General features: G+C 35.3%; 1 protein-coding gene and 1 non-coding gene across 2 annotated transcripts; one reads left to right on the forward strand and one right to left on the reverse strand.

Annotated features, from left to right (window-relative positions):
* Positions 1-134: 134 nt before the first annotated feature.
* LOC109536113 (small subunit processome component 20 homolog) lies at positions 135-22167 on the forward strand. The gene is made up of 16 exons (XM_019902196.2): positions 135-371; positions 5506-5792; positions 5849-6182; positions 6243-7442; positions 9732-10327; positions 10384-10557; positions 12719-13400; positions 13463-15418; positions 15531-15721; positions 18995-19250; positions 19304-19900; positions 19954-20124; positions 20201-20439; positions 20600-20753; positions 20809-20991; positions 21052-22167. The coding sequence occupies exons 1-16, from the start codon at positions 330-332 to the stop codon at positions 22144-22146; spliced, it is 8157 nt and encodes a 2718-aa protein (XP_019757755.2). The 5' UTR covers positions 135-329; the 3' UTR covers positions 22147-22167.
* On the reverse strand, positions 16135-16206 carry Trnac-gca. Its single transcript has one exon. It is a non-coding gene; the product is annotated as a tRNA-Cys (tRNA).
* Positions 22168-24124: the final 1957 nt, after the last annotated feature.

Raw genomic sequence — 24124 nt, forward strand, 5'->3', positions numbered from 1 at the left:
AGATGCTATTAGCTAATGTATTTAATTTAATTATAGCAGGTAATTTTAGCCGATTTTTGCACTCGAAAAAACCGTATTTCAGAATTAACCAAATGTTGATCGCACTGCACGTTGCCAAAGCTCTACAACGATACCCACCTGTATTGCACTGAAGTTCACGTCAGATCTCCACATGCTTTTGATTGAGGTTATTGAGGTGCCAAAATAATCTAATGTTAAATGCAGATAAATGTTCGAGCTTGTGTAAAGAAGCAATTTAAAATTCTATTCCATTGGAAGTCATTCCAAAAATATTCTTTGTGCGTTCGAACGTAAAGTGGTGCACCAAAATGAAAAAATCAACTAGACACAAAGATGTTAATACTTTCAAGGTAGGACCGTACAAATATTGTTGATACATTTATTATAATTACAAGCGCATTGCACATTTATTCGCACCGATGTTTAGAATATAATTCTTCCTAAATTCATGAGATGAGGCTTGATTTAAAGACGTACAATAATCAAAACTGTAGTAATTATTTAAACTTGGAAGCGTTCTAACACGTGCCATGTTGTTTTGCATTGCATTAAAGGGGCTGTTTTACTAAAATGATAAGACATAAGAGCATTAGACTATCGCTTTGAAAGTACACGGTTTGGGCTTTCCGAATTGAAATAAATTCGAGCAATAATAGCTCTATTTTAAAGAAGTTCAGTACGAAAATATTAACTCATATAAGGATCAGTCGTCGCAGTTAGGCTTAAAGTTTTAAGAAAACTCTTTTTAACAAATGAAAAGTTACCTTCACATATTCATAACGTTCATATAAATGAAAGGGCTATCAAATGAGAACGCTAAGAAAGAGAATACAGTACTTAAATAAAGTTTATATTATGAAATATAAACCGTTCAAAGCTGCAAGAAAACGCTCTTACTTATAAATACATACATTTCAAACAGTTAGCTGATAAAGCTGAAAAATCTTGACTGTTAGGAAAAAAACTACCTAAATGATGTATTAAGTAAAATATAACCAGTTCAAAGCTGAAAAGAAAAGCTGTTAGTATGAATTGAATCATTTTAAATAGTTACATTATAACTAAATTGAGATATTCACCTGGTAAAGCTGAGAAGAAATGAATGTTTGGAAAATAAGTACCTACTTAAATGATAAAGAAAATACAAATGAACGTTACACATCCAAAGTTGCACTAACTTTGGAACTGGATACATTCTGATTGCTTTGATCCATTTGGTTTATTTTTGAAGCGTTATTGAGCCCCATTTGTTTATTGTTAGTCAATCGTTTGAATTAAGCACCTGAGGTAAATTTTCTACAGGGTGGCACGGAAGCAGAATTTCGAAAAGTTTAGCATGCTTGGTGTGGTCTCAAAAAAACAACTTTTTGGTCTTGCAGAGATAACTTTTCTGCTCTGGGTGCGATTTTCACGATCTGGAACTCATATTGAAGCTTAAATTTCATAGGCAATCTAAGACAAAATATATATCGATATACTTACATATGTACAGGGTTGCATGATAAATGACCCAAATTAGAATTTGCCCTGAAATCTGAGATTCCGGAAGATTTTGGACTTAGTGAAGTTTTTTTCCAAATATTTAGTGCATTCATGCAACCTGGTATGTATTATTTTCTCAAGTCCACTGTGATAAACTCAAGATTTTTAAAATGAGTTCAAGATAAAAATTTCACTGCAGAACCAAAAAGTTGATTTTTTTTAAGACCACTTGCATTGCTTCATATGCCACCCAGTAGAAACTTTATCGAACGCACTATTTTTTTTTGCAAAACAACGCACTATTCTAAAAATAATAACACTAAATAACGCTTCAAACAGAAATCAAATAATCTCAGCCATCATAATTTATCCAGTTCCAAAGTTGGTCCCAATTTGTCAGTTTAACGTTGATTTTGCTGAGCAGTTTAATTCTAATATGATGTAGCAAAAATAAAAATTCTCGAAGAAAATGGAGACTTTAAAAAAGTTATCTGGCGAACCTAAAAAAATTAATATTAGTAAAATAAGTACTTAAATGACATATTAAAATTTAAATAGTTCAAAGCTGCAAGAGAAAGCTCTTATTCCTAAGTGGAGACATTTTAAAGACGTGTTAAACCTAAAAAACATTAAATATTTCGAAAGTAAGTATCTGAATAAAACAATAAAATATAAATGGTTCAAATCTGCAAGATAAAGCCTTTATTAGTAGGTAAATGGAGACGTTTTAAGGGATTATCCGGCAAAACTGAAAAACGTTAAATGTTAAGGAAATTAATTAAGGAAAAGTAGGAAAATTCAAGGAAAACCTTGTAGGTAGTAAATTAACATATTTTAAAATTAGCCTAGCATTTGTAAAAAGGAAAACGCTACCATTTCGAAAAATCCGCATAAACCGCAATAAAAACTCCGCAAAAACCGTAGTATAAATTCAGCAAAATACGCACTGTAAACTCCGCATAATCCGCGACATTAAATTCGCAAACGCTAACGTCGTTACTTAAAATCCACAAACCTGCACATGCGAGCAGCAAATCTGATTAAAATGCGGATCTGAATAGTCGGACGGATGGTAGCTGAAAACCCCTCACATGAGTCGTTTGCCAAAAATAATTTGTTTAGAGTGTGAAATTTGAAAAAAAGTGCGAATAATAAATCGTTGGCCACGATCACAGGCAGAATCCTCTATCCGCTAAACCACCACAAAGTAAGAAATAAGATGTACATACCTTTAGGCATTTTGGTCTGGATTCTCGGGAATTATTGACTTTCCAAGCAGCAAAGATTGGAATTTACAGCAGAAAAAACACGTGTAAAAGTGTAATCGCAACAGAGCATTTTATTTTACATATTAGAACAGTCTACTGTGGAAAGCCCGACCATTTAATGTTGAAATAAATCGCAAAAAGTTAGAATTTGTAAGTTCAATCCCTACTAAGAACACAGGAACCGTTTGATTTATAATGTAATTGATAAAAAAGGAAAACCAATAATTGGTCCAAAATACGTCACACAATAAGAAGTCTGGTTCGTAGAAGAACGACATTGACTCAGACTGTAAAAGTTCATATGAAAAGAGTCTACCATAGAATGTGTTAATATCATCTATTAAATCTGGCATTAATTTAATTCGCAAAAAAATTGAAAAACCGATACAGAATCCAGAAACTCCCTGGTCGTTCCTCGTCGGAAAAATATGACATGCAACAATATGGGACTAAAAGCTCTACATCTACATGACAACCAGGGGCAAAGGAATGCAAAAACTTACCAAAAATGGCTTGGTGCCGCCTAGAAAGAAAGAAAAACGTTCTTTAGTATAACCGACACTTAGTTCAAAGTCCAATTATTTGAAATCGGCAAAAAGAGACAAAGAGATACATAATGCCATACAACTTCAGTTGCTTCTAGAAAAACTAAGCTCAGTTTAATCTAAGGAAGTGAGAGATAGATATTCTTCGTACCAACTTTCCGTAAGCTGGAGTCCAATTCTCCATTTCCTGCACGTTTATCCTCAAAAAGTGCACTACACTTTCACACTACACAATGAAAATCCACTTCAAATAGAAAACTTTAATCCTACAGTTAGCAGGTAGGATAAGGGCCATAATGATTCTATATTTCCTGTTTAAGAGCGCGATCCACAGTACACAAAGTGGACAATTTCGTCCACTGTCGGTAGCAAACTGGATCTTCATCACCTTTTCGCAAAAAAAACTATAGAATAAAGATGATTATATAATCATTTTCTTGTTTGCCCTTTCATTGCTTTACTTCGCAGTTCGATTTCAGTTTGTTTATTGTTGACATTTTTGTAGAAAGTGCATTTTCGCATGGCAATATTTCCAAATACAATTTTCACGTTCCAACTTAACGAAAGGCAACAACCACTAAACGAAAAACGATCAAAGCGCCGATCTTTCACTATTTCAATTTTAAATTTAAAGCCATTTATATTTGTCTTAATTTCATTTAGCTCCTAAATTAAATGCGAGCTCTCGGATCAGTGTTTTGTTCAATTTTTATAAAACTTTCAGCTTTTGCAGCTTGATCTGTTGGGCAAAAGCGGCATAAAGAGCAGATTCATATTCAAACCATGCCATGATTTGTGGATGATTTTCGTTGCTCGCCCAATTAAGAACGACGGAAAACGAAACTTGATTTTCACAGAAGCTCTCGGATTAGCCTTTTGTTCATTCTTTAGAAAACTTTGAGCTCATGTAGCTTGATCTGTTGCGCAATAGCGGCTTAAAGAGCAGATTCATATTCAAACCATGCCATGATTTGTGGATGATTTTCGTTGCTCGCCCAATTAAGAGCGACGGAAAACACAACTTGATTTTCACATGAGTTCTCGGATTAGCCTTTTGTTATTTTTTGAAAGTTGAAACTTTGAGCTCATGCAACTTGATCTGTTCTGCAAAAGCGGCTTAAAGTTTAGATTCACATTCTATGATTTGTGAAGAGTTCTCTTTGCGCGCACTATTAAAAGCGAGAGAACGCGTAATTTAATTTTATTACCAGATCTTATCGGATTGGCCTTTAAGGCTTAAAAGGCAGATCTATGTACAAAACATGCTCTAATTTGTAAATTGTTCTTTTCGCACTCACCAGCATGAGCGACGGAATACTCAACCTGATTTTCACAAGAGCTCACGAGTATTAAGCTTGATCTGTTGTGCAAAAACAAAAAAAATTCAGCCGATGTTTTGACCGACAATGAAAGCATTCATAGTCTATTTTCAGCTACATTTCTGTTACATCGAACTAAAGACAATGAATGGATGGATTACCCCAATTTTTCAATGAATTATTGCTCGGGCTCCTTGTTGGTCATGGCAATTTTTCCTTTTGATTCCAGTGAATGTGCGACTTTTGACGATATTCAAGCAAAGTCTTTAATTGAGTTAGAAAAGCAGATTTTGTATAAGGAAATGTTTGGAATATTATAGCTGCTGAGTTTAGAAGACCGGTGGGAGGATTTCAAGTGTTTCTCTGACCATTAGCAGGGTTAAAAGAAAATTTTAATTGGATTAAAACACAAATTTTCGTTTCGTGAACCCAATCTATTGAAAACATGGTTATTTCCTCAACGAAATGAAATGACGATCTGTAAATGCTCTAAAACGTCTCAAATCAGCTAGCGTTTTTTGTTGTCCAGAAAACACAAATTTTCGTTTCGTGAACTGAATCTATTTAAAAAAATGAAACTGTATTTATTCTCACAGAATTGACGAGGAACTCGTTCTAGTTAGGTTCATTTTCATATATCTTGCATGATTCGGGAATAGAAGCAACTTTTCTACATCCAATTATTCCCGTGAAAACAAAGCAAGTTGCAAATTTTGCCAAGCGAAATGTTGCGATCCTTATAAGTAAGACAACGGAAGTCGAAGTAAATCAGTTACTTTCAACATTCAAACACTGAATGTCAAGAATCAACATCCAGTCAACAAAAATCCAACCGGTTCAAGTTTTACGTTAATATATTAAATTTTTCAGTTCCAACCGTTTGCTGAGCGCATTTCAAACATCGACGTTGATATATTTCACAAAATCAGGCACGAGTACGAAGCTGATTCTGAGGAAAATGAAAGCCACTTTTACCAAACCATACAGAAGTGGAATGTACTAAACCTTACAGAGGGCTACGATAGGTTTAAGAAGGAGATTAGGGCTGATAACTACGTTACTTTGCCGCAAGTTCTACTGGCCAAAGACCACATTATTGAAGTGATTCTAAGCTACTTGGGCCATAAAAATGCATTGTATCTGCAGCCGATATTAGAGTAATTATACTCCACTTAAAACAATGTTTTTAAAATTAACTAGTTTTTGTCTTTAGAAGCGTGGTGGCTCTTGCACAGGATCTGCGCAAGGAGTTCTATCCGTATTATCAAAAATTCTTAGAGGTAATTATCGATCTGTTGAACACTAAGGATACTGAGCAGCTCGAATGGACCTTCAGCTGTTTAGCCCACTTATTCAAAATCCTCTGGCGGCCCATGATTAAGAACATCCATGAAGTTTTCACTTCGCTTCTGCCGTTACTTTCTGATGGAAAACCTGAATACATCAACGCATTTGCTGCAGAGAGTTTTGCCTTCGTTGCCAGAAAAGTCAAGGACATACCAGCCTTTTTAGAATTACTTGTGAAAACTGTATGCAAAAAGAATAACGTAAGTTATCTACTAACATGATTTTTTCCATTTAATACCATAAATTTTGGTACTTTTCAGGGCGTTTCGGGCTGTGGGAAGCTTCTGTTTGAAGTAGCCAATGGAGTAGATGGCCAATTTCATAATTGTGCAGAACAGTTTTTGCCATTCTGCTTTGAGTCATTGTGGAGTGAAAAATATCAGGACACTTTGTTTGACATTATCGAACATGTTGTGACTAATATAGCAGACGGTATTCATCATACAAAGAACAAGCCGCTTTGGGATATTTTGATCAAAACCATGGTCACTTTGCAAGAGAATCACAAGGCAGGGAAGAGTGAAAACAATGACCGTGTTTTTGAGTACACCCTAAAATTAGTTGGGCAAATGGTTGAGTATAAGAATGGCAAACTGTTGCAAGATCCAACTGTTCTCATTCAGCAGCTAGTTAAATTGCTGTCGTTGACCGATTTGAACGAGAGCGTGATAAAAAAAGCCATTCAAGTTTCAATATCTATGCTGCTTTCAAAGTGCATCAGGCTTCCTCAAGAACAAGCTTCCCAACTGATTAGGAAAATTCTTTCGACCGCTGAAAAGAAAGTCCTGCTTTATTTTATAGAGAATACTGGAAGTTGCTCTTTGTTTGAAACACTGATTTTGCCCACGTTTTTATCTAAATGTGGATTCTACGGGTTTGATGATGATTGCATTTACACTTTGACGAAACTAGTAGTTACCAAACGACCATTGTGTATATCAGGAATTTCGTTAGGAGACTGGAGCAAGTACTCATTGGACTTCCGACAGTTGAGACCGGAAATATTTGAAAAGTTATTCAGTTTTTTGAACATCGCCGATAGTCAGTGGGTTAACATGTCTGAGAACTACTTCTGTGCCTTAATTTGTTTTCCACATCTCGAGTTGAAATCGGAGCAGAAAACTTTGCTAATTGAAAAATTACATGCTAATTTCTTCTCATTGCTGACCCATGTGGAAAAGGAGGCGGAACCAAGTGAAATTAGAAGGCAGCTGTTTTGGCTGAATATTATTCTGGAAGCTCTTATTCACGTAGATGACACCACAACCATCCAGGAAAAGTTTAAAGAAATAGTCGATGTACTCCTGAAATATGCTTCAGAAGTGAAATATTTAATTGCACTTAAATCTTTGGACCTGCTTTTCGAAGCCTTTAAAGATTGCGAGAATGCCATCAATTCGAATATGCTTGTGAAAATTAATGCAGTTTGTGAAGGCAATTTTAACAGTCCATACCATGAGGTAAGTTTTCTATCCCTACTGAAATCACTAATGTAAGTGCTTTTTAACTTGACTTTCCTGCAGTTTGCTCGCATAAGATCAAATGTACACCCTGTATAATTATATCATATTATAATTTTTTTTCGATGATTAGTACCTACAGGGATTACAGGGGCATAGTTTTGAATGCTCTACTCGAAATTAATTTTCTTTTTTCAAAATTAGCTAGGTGTTGAGAGAGGTTGAGGTGTTAAGAGATATTTGAACAAAACTAATTTATGACAGATTTTTAAATGACTCCTAGTTGTCAGTATTAATCTGACCGAAAAACATTAAATAGAAAAGTTGTAGAAAATTTCAAAGAAAAATTGCATGTGACATTTCTTATTAAATTAACTGTCATTTTTGACAGTAATGTATGTCATGTCATACTGTCATTTTTGACAGTAAACTCCACGCCTTCATTTATTAATTTATCTTCATTTCTTGGCTGTGTAAAACTCCCATAAGTATAACCAATATTGCCCTATAAGTAAGCCTAATTGCCGTATAATCTTTTGAATGTGTTTAAGGATGGCTGACGACGGTCAAAATACCTCTCAAAATAGTCATCAGAGACTTGTCCAGTATTTTTATCACATCTAATGTATGTTTCAATCATGTCGCGCTTTTCTTCATTGGAATAGTCTATTCTTACAATAAAACTTACTTAAATTTATAAGTAACTTGAATGCCAAATAATTGAATGATGTGGTGTGGTTATTATTTGTTACTATGGAGACACTTATGTCTGCCTTATACTATTTTCCATGGCTAACTTCGATCAACTAATTCTCTGCTCTATTCAATAAAGGCATAATCAAATATGGTTGTCATTTAAAAAACTTAAGTTTGTGTCATATGTCAAAAATGACAGTAAATTGGTAGAAATGTCACATGCAATTTTCTACAACTTTTCTATTTAATGTTTTCCTGTTAGATTAATATTGACGGAACTAGGAATCATTTAAAAATCTGCCATAAATAAGTGTTTTTTTTCACATGGTTCCTGACAGCTGTAAAATTTTAGAAAAATAAAATTGGTTTTGAGTAGAGCATTCAAAACTTCAGTTTTTTGTTCATTTAACTTTCTTCGTTGTATCTGTTGTAGTTTCCAAGACTCCTGTAGAAGTCATCGAAAAAAACTCATCCTGTATAAATTCGAAGTATTAATATACAATTATACAGAGTGATCATTTGACATTCAGTTATTTAACTGCGGCTTGATGATAAGAGATAGAAAAATAAAAAATCAGAATGACTTGTACAGGATGATTGGAATTAGTGGATTATGGTGAGACATTAAGGCTTTCATGAGTTGAAGCTGAGAAAAATACAAAGCGTTCTTTAAAAAAATCTGAAAACTATTAAAGCTGTATAAAACTCTTTGAAAAAAAAATGGCAATACTGCCAATATTTCTGTGGAAATATGTTATTAAATTATTGTCCTTCCTGGGTTTCAGTCAAAGTGTGAAATAAATTTTTTTATATCGTTTATTTCATAACGTTTCGGTTGTTCAATTGGAACAAAAAATTTGAGGTTTTAAGACAGCCAAGCCCTAAAAGAATCTAATGTTTCCCAATTATGAGGTCCCTCTGGAGCAGTTCGGCTTCATGCAAAAACATGATTCCGTTCTGCAAGCAACCATACAGATACATAATACATAATTCTGATTTATTTTCCTGACTGTGTGTATTTGTTATGATATTCTTATCTTGCCTGGGTCTCAGTCAAAGTGAGAAGTAAAAATTTTGAACATTGTTCATTTCATTACGTTTCGGCGAGACAACAGCGCTATCATCAGATTTAAAATTTACACAAACTCATGATTGGTAAGAAGGTTTCAAGATGGCAAAGACCTAAAAGAACGTTGATTTTCACCAATCATGAGTTTGTATGAATTTTTAATCTGATGATGGCGCTGTTGTCTCGCCGAAACGTTATGGAATAAACGATATAAAAAATGATTTCACACTGACTGAAACCCAGGAAGGAAAAAAATATAATAACAATTACATGCAGTCAGGAAAATAAATCAAAATGTGGTAATATGTTTCACCACCACATTATTTATAATCATCATGAGCGCGATGTTTTAATTTAAAAATATTCTTGAATCAAGTTTATTTACCTATTTTTTAAATATCGTTTGCAAAGAAGCCGCAGTTGAAATAGGGTATAGTATCCGAATATTAAATGGATACGCTGTAAATAGAATACTGTTAATCTTAAGATATTAAACTAGATAAACAAATCATCAATTATTCCAGATGCGTCTATTGACTTCTCACATATACTCCTTATTCGAAAGATTGCCAGAATTCGACTTAAAGCACTCGGATGATCCGAAAGTCCCGATTGAGCCATTTCGAATCTTTACACTGATGCATCAAGTGGAATCTATCGAACCCCTGGTTCACACATATAGAGATCAGTTGCAAAGATTGGAAAAACTGAACTTTGACAAACCGCAAATGATCATGTGCAATAAGACTGCCTTCAGAATCATCCCTCTTCGTTATTTATGTGGAGTTTTGTACATGAATTTCAAGTTACTTTGGGAACCAGTGTGCAAAATTATCGAAACACACGCTCATGGATTGAACATCAACGAGTTTTGGAGTGTTTTCAGCGTGCAATTGCAACGAACAGTTGAACAGATTGCGAAGGCGTCAGACTTGAAGATGGATGTAATCGAAACGAATTTGGACACTTTGGGCGATTTGTTTCAGGACACACAGAAAGTGAATGATAAATCGGACTTTGTTAATTATAGGATTTTACTCTGGAAAGCTTTGGGCATGTTTGCAGATGTAGGCGAATCTAAGACAAGAGACGTCTCTCAATTAGTTTTGAGCTTTATTCAGTAAGTGCCAATTTTTTTTCAACAATGCAAAATGTTGACCTTTTTTTTGGTTATAGAGATGAGTATACTAATACTAGCGCAGAAATTGCAACTATGTGCAATATTAAAACTTTCTCCGGAGAAGAAAGCTCAGATCAATTGAAGGTGATAGAAATGGAGCAAAATATTGGCGTTTCTGAGGAGCCTGAAACGCCAAAACGTTCCAAACTTGGAAAGAAAACTGTGTTTCAGTAAGTACTCACGGTTTTATTGCAATCGATTTGTTATCGTTTTCGTATTTTTTTTTATAAATATGTATAAACCAATACAAACATTACATATAAAAAAATAAATTAAGGGATATTAAAAAAACGAATTAAGAAGAATGAACTCCAAATAATAAGTTTTTCTGATGTTAGATAATGGGGGGATAACAATTGCTCGAAATTGCTCTTCTTTATCAGTGTAAACGCATTATTTAACATTTCCAGTTGCATCAGACCAATTTGCCTTTAATTTGTACACCATAGTTGGGGACAAAAAAATCAACCAGCAAATAATCCTCTAGATTAAGATCGGGCGATTTTGTTGAACATGAATTTGCGAAATGTCAGCTTATAACACCACCTTGAAAAACTGCATTTCACGTGCTTTAACTACTGACTAAATGTGTCGAAGTGCATCTTCAGTAGCGTGCTTAAAAGCCAACGGGCGAACGGCACAAATAATAACAATGAAACAGTAGAAGTTGAAAAAGTCGTAGATTTACCCGCACAATCAAGCCAAAAAAATCTGGCAAATGTTCAAAATGTCTTCGATCATTCTCAATGCATTTATTTATTCAAATTTCCGTAGAAAAAACTGCTGATTCAATCTCAGCCCTGGACAAAGTTCTAATGCCATTTTAACTTCTTCCCATCATATTTCTGGCTGTGGGTTTGTCTTGGAACGCCCGGTCTTTTAACCTACCCCAAAAATAAAACTCTATTCTTCTTTCTTCAAATGATGCAATTTGTAAATTAACGGATAATTGAATAAAAACTATCAAACTTAAGAAATATTCATGTCACATTCGTTACAATTTGGTGGTCATTTTTTTTTATTGTCGCTCGGTAATAAGCACTCATGTTATCGTCGAAGCATAAATGGTTCAAAAAGGTACCTACCATCAACGTTAACACCTTTATTTTGCCACGGTAGCTTTTTAAAAACGTCTTCCAACGCCAACGTAAAAAGTTTTCGGGATATAAGATCACCCTGACGAACTCCACTGCTAACTCCTCCTGTTAAGTCTCCGCCCATTTTTAACATTTCACATGTTACGTACACTTCACCAGGCGATTTACGGTTCTTCATTTGTCCTGGTGCCAGCCTTACATCCTCGTTGGTTATATCAGGAAATTCTTCTGAACCTACATTGCAAATGGTAACTCTCTGAACATTAGGATCCAGCACAACAGAGGTGTGCAAACGAGAATAAAATATTTCTACATGTTTAGAGATTTCGTCTCTTCTAGTCAACATACAGTCATCCTCATCCTTCAGAGGATGAGAATTCTTGATTTTTCAGGCAAAGGTATCGGTCTAAGAACTTTAATGTTAGAATTATCCTCAATTCCGGTTTCAATTGTTGTGGTATTATAGGATCTTGCATCTCTCCTTTCTGTCCTCTGTATCCTCCGGTTGAGCTCCTGGTATTCTACTGCATCTATGGATGTTGTTTTCCTTTCTTTTATAAGTTTTAGTGTGCTTGGGGTTAGCTTACTGTCTTGGTATTTTAACTCTGGAAGAAATTGTCCTATTTATTGTGTGAATGTCTTTCCTTATTTTCTCGGCGAGATGATTCCAGTTATGTTGACAATGTGGTTAAATTTCTTCTCCAATTCTTTTTGAAACGCCTCTTTATGGACGCTTAATTTGCTTATTGACAAGTTTTGCTCTTTAAATTCTCAGGTTTAGGGGAATTGTTGCTCTAATCACCCGGTGGTCGCTTCCAGTATCAAACTGTTACGTCAGTACAGATATTCCTCTTATTCTCGTTTTTTTATCGTACCAGTTGGATTTCTCCATGTCCATCTCCTTTAAACAGAATACGTTTTCAGCTAAAATGCAATTAATGAACATGTCAGCGCGTCATTGCGTCTTTCCAAACCGAATCTCCAACATTATCTGGATTTCCTTGTTTTTACTCTCCGTTTTTTGCATTAAAGTCGCCGATGATCATTCTGAAATGTGTTTTTCCTTTATTCAGTGTCTTTACTTTGTCTTCTAAAAATGCTTCCATTTCTTCATCTTCTCGAAGTGCATCATCCCGTGTAACATAACAATAACAGCGAAATTAAAATAGCAACATCATCGCTTACTTTACGAAAAAGTCCAATTTGCTTAACGTTCATTTTTTGTGTGTTTCAGGACATTATTAAACAAATTATCAGTGCTTTCCAAAATCAGAAGCCCCAAATCAATGTACCGCGAATCCGATTTATATCAGCTTTATTTCGAATTGCTAAGACACAGAAACGCTGATATTCAGAAGGCAGCGTTAGATTGTCTGATGACATACAAGTTTAAATACCTGATGCCTTACAAGGATCATTTGTACAATTTGGTCGACGAGAAAAATTTCAAGAATGAAATCACAAACTTTCGGATTGACAAGGAAACGACTGAAGTCCAAGTTGACCATAGGGAAAATCTCATGCCGGTGATTTTGCAGATAGTTTTTAGCAAAATGAGCCTTAAAACCGGTTTGAGAACAGGAGGAAAGGCCGGTGGACAAAACCGGAGGAGTTTAATTTTGCGCTTCTTAGCTGGATGCGACGAAACCGAAATGTTAAGTTTTGTGCAGAAATCGTTTGCTGTTTACGCAAAGTATCTGCAAGAGGACGATTTGCTTTTAGTTAAGTCAGTAATTGAACAAACTGACCTGGAGAAGTGCTTTGCTCCAAAGAAACTGCTCAGCACCATTAATCTGCTCAATGTTATTTTGGATCAATTTGGCGGCTTGATGGGCGACAAGTTGCTGACCTATTTGCTGAAAATACTTTTCGTTGTTGGATCTACCACCAAAGGAGTGTTAGATCAAATGGACAAGGTAAGTTAAATTTTTTACTTCTGGTTTTTTTTCCCTTGTTCACATCAAACTGTTCTCTGTAGATTCACTCAGGATATTTGGCAATTCTAAGAAACATCAGAACGTCCTCATTAAAAACCTTAGAGCGATTCTTTGAGCAATTTGACAAGTACTTGTGGACTCCTAAGCAAATTAACACAGTCTTTGAGACGTTCATTTGGCCTTATCTGGATAGGTTGAACGTTGAGGGTATCCACAGTCCCACAACTTTACTAAAACTTATACAGCAATGGGGATCGAATCCGAGATATTTCCAGTTGTTAGTGAAGTTTAAAGAAGACGACCCGAATCAATACATCCTGCCCCACGTGTTCAAGTTATTGGTCAATGAAAAGAGCAACATCGCCGTTGTGAATGTTATCTACGAAATGGTAGAATCGCTGCTTAAATATGAACTGGCCGCGGACGAAGCCGATGTGGCACTGGAGGTAGAAAATGTGCTGCCCATTGAAAAAACCATTTTGGAAAAGTGCAAAATCAACGAGAAGTTGAATTATGGAAGTTGCATTCTGCTTCCACATGTACCAATTATTCTCGAAAAAATTAAGCGGAAGCTGCAAGGTAAAAACAAGTCTCTGAATAAGACTGAGTTGTTCATCTTGTGCCGGATATCTGAACTTGTTTGGGAAAGTGATATTAGTGGCTCGATATTGCAACTACTTATGCCAGTTGTAGCGAAGAAATGTGCTTCAGACGAAGAAGTAGTTTTACAGTTCCTAACCACCATTTATAATCTGCTTAAAAATGTGGACCACCCAGAAAATCATTTGAGGAACTTGACGCCTTTGTTTGCGGACGTTTCTTATTCTTCCTGCAGGAAGGTTTTAATTAAAACTCTGAACTACATTGGATCAAAATCAGGCTGCACGGAACTGGCACTTGCGTCAAGTTTAATCAACGAATTAAATGCCTTTGATGTAAAGTGGCTAGACCAACCAGACTTCGAGAAGCGCCACGGGGCATTTAAGAAAATTCAGGATTTAATAACCAATAACGAAGTAGATGTATCTTTCGGCAGTCTTCTGGTCTACAATCTGTTCTTCACAATGAAGAACGAAAAGGATCTATCCTTGAAAGGCAACTCCTCGCATACCTTACGCATGCTATGCCCAGCCATTTTAAAAAAATGCCAAAGAAATCAGAAGGATCTGGACTATCTTTTGAACGGCTGCATATTTAGCTTAATCAAAAACGGAATGAGAGTCAATAATAATGCCGATTTTCGAAATGAATGCATTGGCTTGATGGGCTGTTTAGCCAGGGAGTGCCCCGATATCCACTTCGCTCTAAGGGATTTAAATAAATACACAAATAAGGCGGATCCTGAAGTGGATTTCTTCGAAAATTTGACCCATATGCAGATACACAGACATGCCAGGGCGATGACAAAGTTCTGCCAATTGATGAGAGAAGAAACAGTTCCTCCCAATCCTAAAACGGTGACTCAATTCCTATTGCCTCTGGCTACTTACTATTTGGGCACCGAAAAGTTCTCAGGAAAGAACGCTGTAGTTGATGCTTCGATCGAAATGGTCGGAGTGCTTTGCAGAATTATTCCTTGGCACCAATATGAAGCGGTTCTGAAATACACCCTCTCAAAACTACGGTACAAAGCCGAATTTCAAAAGCAACTGATACGATTGGTAGTTATTATATTGGATGCCTTCCATTTCGATTTGAGTAAAGGCCACATCGGGGAATTCAAGAAATGTGATGAGCTGATGAAGGGAGCTGCAATGGAAGTTGACAAAGTGGGGAAAGAGAAGGTGATAAGCGAAGTTGTGATGGAAGGCGATAAAGTGGAGGATAAGGAACCAGCTGACGGAGAGAATGCTGAAGAAAGTCCGGAGTTGGAGGATTTTTTGCAGGATAATGAGGACATTGAGGAAGAACCGGAGGATAACGAAAAGGAAAAGATTATGGAAAAAGTTTCCGTTCTGTGCAAATCAACAGCCACAAGGGTTATCAAGAGCATTCAGGTAAAAATCGTTTTATTTAAAAAACGTTTTCTTTTTTTTGGAGCGAATTTTTTATAATTGATGTTTTGAAACGCTAAAAGTTTGGAAAGTAAATATATTGATAATTTTTTAGATGGTTTTGTTGCCGCAATTAAATAAATCCCTCGCACAAATGACCCACTACGATTCATCGCATAAAGTCAATAGAAAAAGAACGGGAGCCGAGCGCGAAGAGGAAGATCTGTCTAGGGTGCCCATATCTTTGGCCGTCGTAAAATTACTGCAACGATTGCCGAAGAAAATTCTTGATTTTCACCTACCGGGGTAAGTAAGAAGCTTATCTACATATCTCAAATGTGGCAAAGGTTGTTTACTTTTAATTTATTACTATCAGCAATCAGAGTTTTAAAGGAAAGTTTGGGCAGTTGGCTGTGGTGAATGCGCTAATTTGCTGACTTGCCATCCACGGCTTTTAAATATGTGTTTTCTATGTCAACTATTCTGATTGTTGTTATTGTTGGGGCCATGGATTGGAATGTTCAAGTTAAACAAAGTTGTTACATTGCAAAATTGTTTATTGAAATATCATCAGATATTTTTTTAGAAGCTTTAAAAGTTTATAGTTTGAAACGTTTTGAGATTTTCATGGAAGAAGTTTTTGTTTAGCTTGGGAATATCATATATATTTTTAGCAAAAGAGCTTCAAATGCCCATTTGGGAAAGAAAAAGTTCAATTAAGGGGGCACCCGGGTTTGAACCGGGGACCTCTCGATCTGCAGTCGAATGCTCTACCACTGAGCTATACCCCCTTTTATTTTCTTTGGATACGAATGAGAGTAATGCCCGATTTTCATCATCGATATCTGTACTTTGGCATGAATGATTATACAGGATGTTCCAGATGTAAATTGATAGTCTAAACGAAAACAAGTCTCATTATAAGAAAAAAAATGTATGACATTTGCCTGTATGCCGATTGAAAAAGATACAGAGTGACCAACTTTTCGGAGTTAAAATACATTTTTTCTCCGCTTTTCGACAATACCCGATATAATCAATTGTAGCTTAGTGCACAAGATTGGCACATCAACTCACAGAATTTCATTTGAAAATTCAACACTGTGGCATGCAAACGAGGTTTGTTTTTTTGGAGATGCAGTTAATCGGCAAAACAAAACTTTCATGTCCATTTTCCATGTTTGCTATAGTTTTGTTGCGACGTTTACTTTTTTCTTTTACATGGTTTTCGGAACTGTTTTAGAGCTCTTGGCAATCCAAAATTTCAAAAACAAAGGGATAACAGAAACCGGGATTGTATGCATTTTTTAAACAAAATTTTCATTATCAAAATTACTTACTTAAAAGGTTTAATAAGGAACAACGAAAATAAACTAATTCTTTATACTTATTGAACAATGTTTGAATGTTGAACAATTCAAATGGGCCTCATTTTGTTCCATGCACCAGTTAGAAATAAATAAATTAATAAATAAATAATAATGTAATAAATTCTATTGTTTAGATAGGTACCATAACAAAACAGTCCGTTTCACTCCCTTAATGAATTTGGCAATTCTGGAAAGCAAAATTAATTTAGGGACAAATTAAGAGACAAGACAAGACAGTTGCAATTTATTTTATATTTTCAAACAGAGGCCATAATGTTTTGTATATTTTATCACCTGTAAAGTACATATTTATGTTATTATATTGATTCTCAATATCCCTAAGTTTATATTTCTCCACTAAAATTTTGTTTGTCATTTAAAAACATTTGGCCAGCTAGATCGGAAGCATTCTGTAAAGTATCGACCTCTTACGCTGCATTTAAAGCAGCACGTTTTATTTTAATAGTGATCATTGAACTGTTATGTGGTCGCTGAAAATCACTTGGGACTAGTCCGGTTAATTTAAAGTTAACGTTATATTTAATCGCGGTAAAAGACAAAGCGTTTCACGCTAAACAAATGACAAAATCATGCTAAAATCTGTGATTTTCTAAAAAACAGTTAAACTTAATATTAATTGTGAAGTTTAATGTAGTGGCAGAAAAACACAAAATTTAATTAGACATTTGCTAATAAGCAAAAAACTCACTAACAGTAAATTAATTTTTTAAATTGTTTTTATTAGACAATAACGCTTGTGGTAGATAAGTTATAGACGGTTGAGGCGGTTTAATGTTTTCAAATCTTCTTTCTTGGGTGACATTTTTCTCAAATTACATTAGTAAAGAAATTAGTTTTAAAAAGTTGCATTGCGTTTTGTCCTTATCAAATGATACCTAAAAAGGCTATTAATAAATTGTTAAACAAAGGCAACAACACGCGCCCTGTAAAATATTGGATAATTATTGAAATTTAAAACCTCCCCTGTGAATTGTTTTTCTTTAATAAATTTAGATGATTACAATTTATTTTTTGCTTTATCAAATAAACTTTTGACAATGGTTTTTTTTTGTCATTATCGAGTGATTCGAGTAAAATTTTAAATATCGATTTATTTGAGTAAGTTCTCTATATGCATGAAATGAAAGTTTCGAAATTATCAACATTTTTCGCTATCAAAACAAATTTGGGAAAACATGCACAACAAACAGTATCCATCAGAAAATTTATTATCAACTGGAAAGCTATAAACGCACGTCGGATGAAAATGAATATAACTATTAAAGGAGTTTGACGATTTTTGGACTATATGCAATAAACGAGGAAGCGAGGAAGACCACGGACGAGCTGGATACAACGAATAGGCGGCGGAATGAGAATTAGGAGCCTGGATGACGATTTAAGGCGAACAGAAAAAAAAGGCGGTTATAAAACCGATTGGTAAAATTTGATTCAAAATTTAGAAAAAATAAATTTCTGAAAAATGTGATAATGATGGCCATATTCAATGACGATAATGCCAATTAAAAAAAAAGGCATAGCATGCTAATGAATGCTTGCTCGTGAAATGTTTTATTTTGATTGTTTATTTCTGTATTTTTATTCTTTCTTATCTCAAGCATTTATTTTCTTGGATGTATGATTTTTTACCTTTGACCCAAAAATATAATTATAACTTTTTTTATGGGTTTCGGCCTAAATGCAATGCAACTTCTCTAAAGTAATTTCTACTATTAGGAATTTGCTATTGCGGCTCGCGCTTAGAGGGAGTTTTTGTTACCCGTTCGATAAAAAATTTGTTAATAAAAAAATATCTAGATAAATAATACAACGAATAATTACAGTTCCAATTTCAAAAAGTAAAACTTTCCTTGATTTTAAAAATTTTACTTCTACTTTGTTAAATTAGAACAATGTTATGTTGCAGACGCCTTTTGTTTGACTCTTTTCTAATTGATTTCTGATTGACATTTTCAAATATATTTTCATGTCGGTTTTTAATTTAATACTTCTCATTAGTCACCGTATTTAATTCTAAAAATTTGTTAATTCCTTATTGAGAAATAAAAGCATTCTTTCAAAAGACAAACATTTTCGACGCAGAACACCCAACAATTTCCGTTTCCTTTGAAATGGTATGAAACTCTGATTAGTAGACTATGATATACCCATTGTAGACAGAAAAATTGACCTCACAATTAATTTTCAGGGTATTTTTGAAACTCTGCACCTTTCTAAAATCGCACTTAGAGTCGGTAAGGCGAGTGGCAAAAGAGACCTTTCAAAAAATCATGTTATCTCTGGGGCCGAAATATCTTGGCATGCTGTTGGGAGAAATAGCGCCTCTAATGAACAGAGGGTTTCAAGTGCATGTTTTGGTCTTCACCGTTCACGGCATTCTCAGTTGCCTCAAAGGACGCTACGAGCCGAAAGACATTGACGACGTCCTGCTAACTGTTCTCAATGTAAGCAACTAATTGATAATGTGTTAAATCATCCTAATTGTATACGTTTTTAGTTATGTACGGCTGATCTCTTCGGAATCCTATCAGAAGAAAAGGAAGTAGTTAAAATCACTGTGAAGGTATCGGAGGCGAGATCGACCAAGAGCTATGATACACTGCAGATACTTGCTCAAAACATCACAGAACAGTGCCTGATGGATCTGATATTACCGATAAAACAATTGCTGGATTCAAATCATTCGTTTAAAGCAGTTCAAAAAGGCCAGGACGCGTTAAGACATATAGCTTCAGGCCTTGTGGACAACTCATTCATTTCCGTAGAATCCTTATTGAAATTTGCTTATGGCACTTCAGCTCAAACAATCAGTACTCTATTACCAACGAAGAAGAAAAAATCGCCTCAATTACAGGAGAAGGTCCAAAAAGAAGACTGTTTTATTATACCAAAAATCCCAGGCAATAGAACTGCGTACAGGGACTTAAATGTGAAAACCTCTTCCAACACAAATGCCCATTTAATCGTGGAATTTGGCTTAAGGCTAGTTTTGGCTCTACTGAAAAGAGACATGGTGAAAGCAGACGAATACAAGCCGTTTATTGATCCATTTGTGAATATATTTAAAAAATGTTTACTGTCCAAACATGTGAAGGTTTGTCTAAGATTTTATTAATGATGATTATTTTCTACTGTTAGTATTTTCAGTTGTGCTCATTGACTCTCCAGTGTCTTCAGTGGGTTATGAAATACGACATTCCTTCAATGGAGAAAAACATTAAACCAGTCGTCAAAGAAATGTTCTCGATCTTGCACAAATATTCGTGCTCCGGTCTTAGTAAGGGAGATAATTTCGATTTAGTCGTAGCTGCGTTTAAGGTAAACCTGATATATTCACATTTAAATTATGTTAATTAAAATATTTTGATTGTTTCTAACGAATTAAATTTTTTAGGCCATGGCAGTATTAGTAAGAGACGTCCACTACTACACAGTTACCACAGATCAGCTTAAAGCTCTTCTGATATATGTGGAACAGGATATGCATGATCATGACCGTCAAGCTACTGCGTTTAGTTTGCTGAAAGCCATCATTTCACGGAAACTAATTGTTCCTGAAATACAGGATGTGATTGCTAAAGTGGCTGAACTGAGTATCATTTCTGAGTTAAATTACGTTAGATCTCAATCTAGGTAAGTCGGACTGTAATACATTTCTGGCACCGTTTATTCAAGTTTTATCTAGGCCTAACATTGATAAAACCGGAATGAACGTTGGTCGTTTCTAAAAAGTAAAATTAGTTCAATCCGGTCTCAACCCCACTCTCACTTCTGTACATTTAAAAAATTCTAGGTCGGTCTTTCATCAATTTATCATGGAATATCCTCTGGGAAATTCGTTGGAAAAACACCTTAGTTTCTACATTTCTCAAATGAGTTTTGAAATGCAACACGGACGAGAGTCTGCAATTGAAATGATCCACACTTTAATCAATTCCTTCCCACTGGTAAGTAACGCACTCTACGCGCGGTAAGATGTGTAAATGTATAATTTTTGTATAGGCAGTATTGAAGAATCACAGCGGCACATTGTTGATTACCTTGGGGGCTAGACTAGTAAATGACGACGTTCCGGAATGCCGAAAAATGGTCGCCGAATGTCTATCAGCAATGCTGAAAAGACTAGTCAAAGCTGATAGAGATCCTCTTTTTGAAATATTAACTCTTTGGCTGAAGGATAAAGAGGTAGGCAGCCACATATCTAAATGCAACGTGCATTTTCAACGGCGCTCTAATTTTTTCCAGATTAGCCATAGGCGTTTGTCTGCCCAATTATGCGGAATATTTGTAACTGTAGAAACTGATGAATTCGAACCGCGTTTGCCTGTGATGGTGCCGCTTTTGCTCAAACAATTCGGACTGACCAGCAACGCTCCTGGTAAGTTTGTGAAAGTGAATAGGCCGAAAAACACCCCAGAAAACATACAGCGCTTGAAGGATCACCATTACTTCCAAGTGCTGCAGTTGATACTAAAGATATGCACGCACTGTCCGAAGTTCTTGAAAAATGAGAAAGCTATTGAGAATTTAGCGTACTACAGCCAAACGCTTCTAGCTTATCCCCATGATTGGGTTCGTTTAGCGGCAGCCCAATTTTTGGGATTTGTTTTGTCATCTATTGACGTGGATAAATTAGCAAAATTGCTGCTGGAAGAAAAATCCGGAGCTGGATATCTGCACAGCGATCCAGAAAACTGCTTGAAGAGTTTGACGTTGGATTTGTGTGATCAGTTAACTCCGACCGACATTAAGAGTGACTTAGCAGAGCAGGTGATTAAAAACTTGGTTTTTATTGCGCGTGTTTTGCAAGAAGTCCCCAATAACACCGAGAAAAAAGTCAACTTGCTTTGGCTTAGCAAGAGGATGCGCAAAATAATCAACTCTGAAGTGATCGAAAACAGTGCAAGCATCATTCTAAGGACTGAAGTGTTCAAGTGGACCGCCGGAGTTATCACTGCCCTAGATAAGGGGAATATAAAACCCATTTTACATCATTTGTTAGCTCCGTTAGTTCGCGAAATGATAACCACGGAAGAAAAGAACGCGCCTCTAAGGCAATTGGCCAAGGAAGTGGCCAATCACTTAAAGAAAATCATCGGAATCGACGAATATTCCATGCTCTTGCAGAAGTTGCAGAAAAATTTGACAGTGAGAAGAGCGGAAAGGAAACGGGAAAGAAACCAGCTGGCTGTGACTGATCCAGAGTTGTACGCCCAAAAGAAAATCAAAGTTCAGGAAAAGAAAAAAATATCGAAGAAAAGGAAATTGGAGGAGATTCGAGGAAAGAAAAGCTTCAAGCGACGGAAAACAGTAGATTTAGATAATTCTGAAGTTATGTAAATAAATTATTATTTTTATTAATGCAAGTAGTTTTTTTTATTGCCTTCAAAGGATCTATCGGTGCCTGGGTAACTCAGTGAATTTTCGTGAGTTGGCGCAGTTCTGTGGCAACGGCGTGGTGCGCCTAGGCAACGCAGCGGCTCAGATTATCTTGCAGTAAACTCATTAAAGTCAACTCGTATATACAGGGTTATTCAGATTATACGACACGGAAAATTGCGGCTAAACTATTTAATTTTTATAAAATATAATTTTATGATTAAACCGAGAACAGCCGGGTGGTGCATTTTAAAATTATTTTCTAAAGTACAAGGTTGCATTTTTTATGGACTACCCTGTTAAGTAAGTAAGTTTTATTAAGGTTTATGATAATTAAAGCTTACGGTTTCTGAAATATTTGAACTTTTGTGAAAGTGTAGACCTTTTTTTAAGTTTAAATTCTCAACACTCATTTGTGCCAAAATTTTGAAGCCAAATTTTATCTTGCGGCTATCAATAGATGGAGTTATGTGGCAAATTGTTAAAAATTCTACTGCGACATACAGGATGACCCAAAATTGTGTTCAAATAATTGCTCGTTTTGAACGGCAATAACTTTATTTTATGGCAGGAGGAGAAGAAAAGTTTACTTTTTTATTGAATGCTATAATGGCATCTTATACGGAATTCTTCAGGTTTTCATGAAAATCGCATACTTTCAAGATTCATTTCCATATTATCAATTGTTTCGAAGTTCACTCATCGTAAAGAAAATTTTGCATAGGATTTAAAAAATCTCGTGGGACACGTTTTGCATCGCGTTTTTCCGAAAATAAAGTTCTCAGAAACGAAAAATATTCTACAAGTTCAGAGTTGTGCGGTGAGTAAAGAGTGCGCTCTAAATGTTGTTAAAATTTCTTTAAACCTTCAAAAATCAACCAGGGGAAAGGTACCGGAAGCTGCGTAGTGCCACCTGGAAAAAAGAAGAAAATGTGTTTAGTACAGAAGAAAATCTGTCCAAAGCCAAACTTGAAATCAGCAAAGCAAAGAGAGATAAATATAAAAAAAACCATAAAACTTTAGTTGTCTGGGTTTGTCGGAAAACTAAACTCAGTTAAAGCGAAAATATTTATAGATTAGAGATCATTCTTACCAGCTTTCTGCAAGCTGAGGCCTCATCCTCCATGTTCTACGCATTAATCCTCAAAAAGATCACTACACTTTCACAAACTACCGCACTTGCCATAAGGGCCACAATGATTCTATGTTTCCCATTTAATAAAGCGCGATTCACACGACACAAAGGATTATCGATCGATTTCGTCCACTGTCCGTAGCAAACTGATTATTCATACACCTTTTCGGAAAAAAAGGGACCGATGTACAGAATAAAGATGATTATATATTCATTTGCTTGTTCGCCCTTTCGATGACTCATTGCTTGACAGTTCGATTTCAGTGTTCTTGTTTATTGCTGTGTTTATTGTTGACATTTTTGTAGAAAGTGCTTGTTCGAATTGCAATATTTCCAAAGGCAATTTTACGTTCACAACTAAACGAAAAACTCCAAGCGCCGATCTTTCACTAATTTAATTTTTAATTTAAACCATTTATCTTTATCTGAATTGCACTCAACTGCAGTGGTTGATTAATGCATAACACCAAAAGTAAAATTAATAACCGAATTAACTTAGTTCAAAAAATATTGACTAATCAAAAAATCGCGAAGAAATCACTTAAAAATTAAACTGTTGATCGGTTTCCGAGTGATGACAGAAACCAACAAAATTTCAACTAATTAAAAATGTTCTTTAAAAATTCTGATTGTAAGAATTATTCAAAATTTACTTTGTAGCGTAATTTTATTACCTTCTAGTTATGGTCATGTTCGCTATTTTTGTATTATATTTTTTCAATCGCCTCTGCCTTATTTGCTTCATCTGCTAGCCCCAGATCCTATGACTTAATTAGTGAAAATGTGCAATTTAATTTTCTATCC

The sequence above is a fragment of the Dendroctonus ponderosae genome, unplaced genomic scaffold (assembly GCF_020466585.1).
Source record: "Dendroctonus ponderosae isolate FM_Combo_2020 unplaced genomic scaffold, Dpon_F_20191213v2 Dpon_F_20191213_8, whole genome shotgun sequence".
Taxonomy (NCBI): Eukaryota; Metazoa; Arthropoda; class Insecta; order Coleoptera; family Curculionidae; genus Dendroctonus; species Dendroctonus ponderosae.

What these genes read in the sequence shown, in the direction of transcription:
- LOC109536113 (XM_019902196.2), top strand. Translation starts at nt 330, where the DNA reads ATGAAAAAATCAACTAGACACAAAGATGTTAATACTTTCAAG. An exon ending in TTAGTTTTGAGCTTTATTCA is followed by an intron (nt 10,328 to 10,383) that starts GTAAGTGCCAAT and finishes TTTTGGTTATAG; the next exon opens with AGATGAGTATACTAATACTA. An exon ending in TAGTCGTAGCTGCGTTTAAG is followed by an intron (nt 20,125 to 20,200) that starts GTAAACCTGATA and finishes TAAATTTTTTAG; the next exon opens with GCCATGGCAGTATTAGTAAG.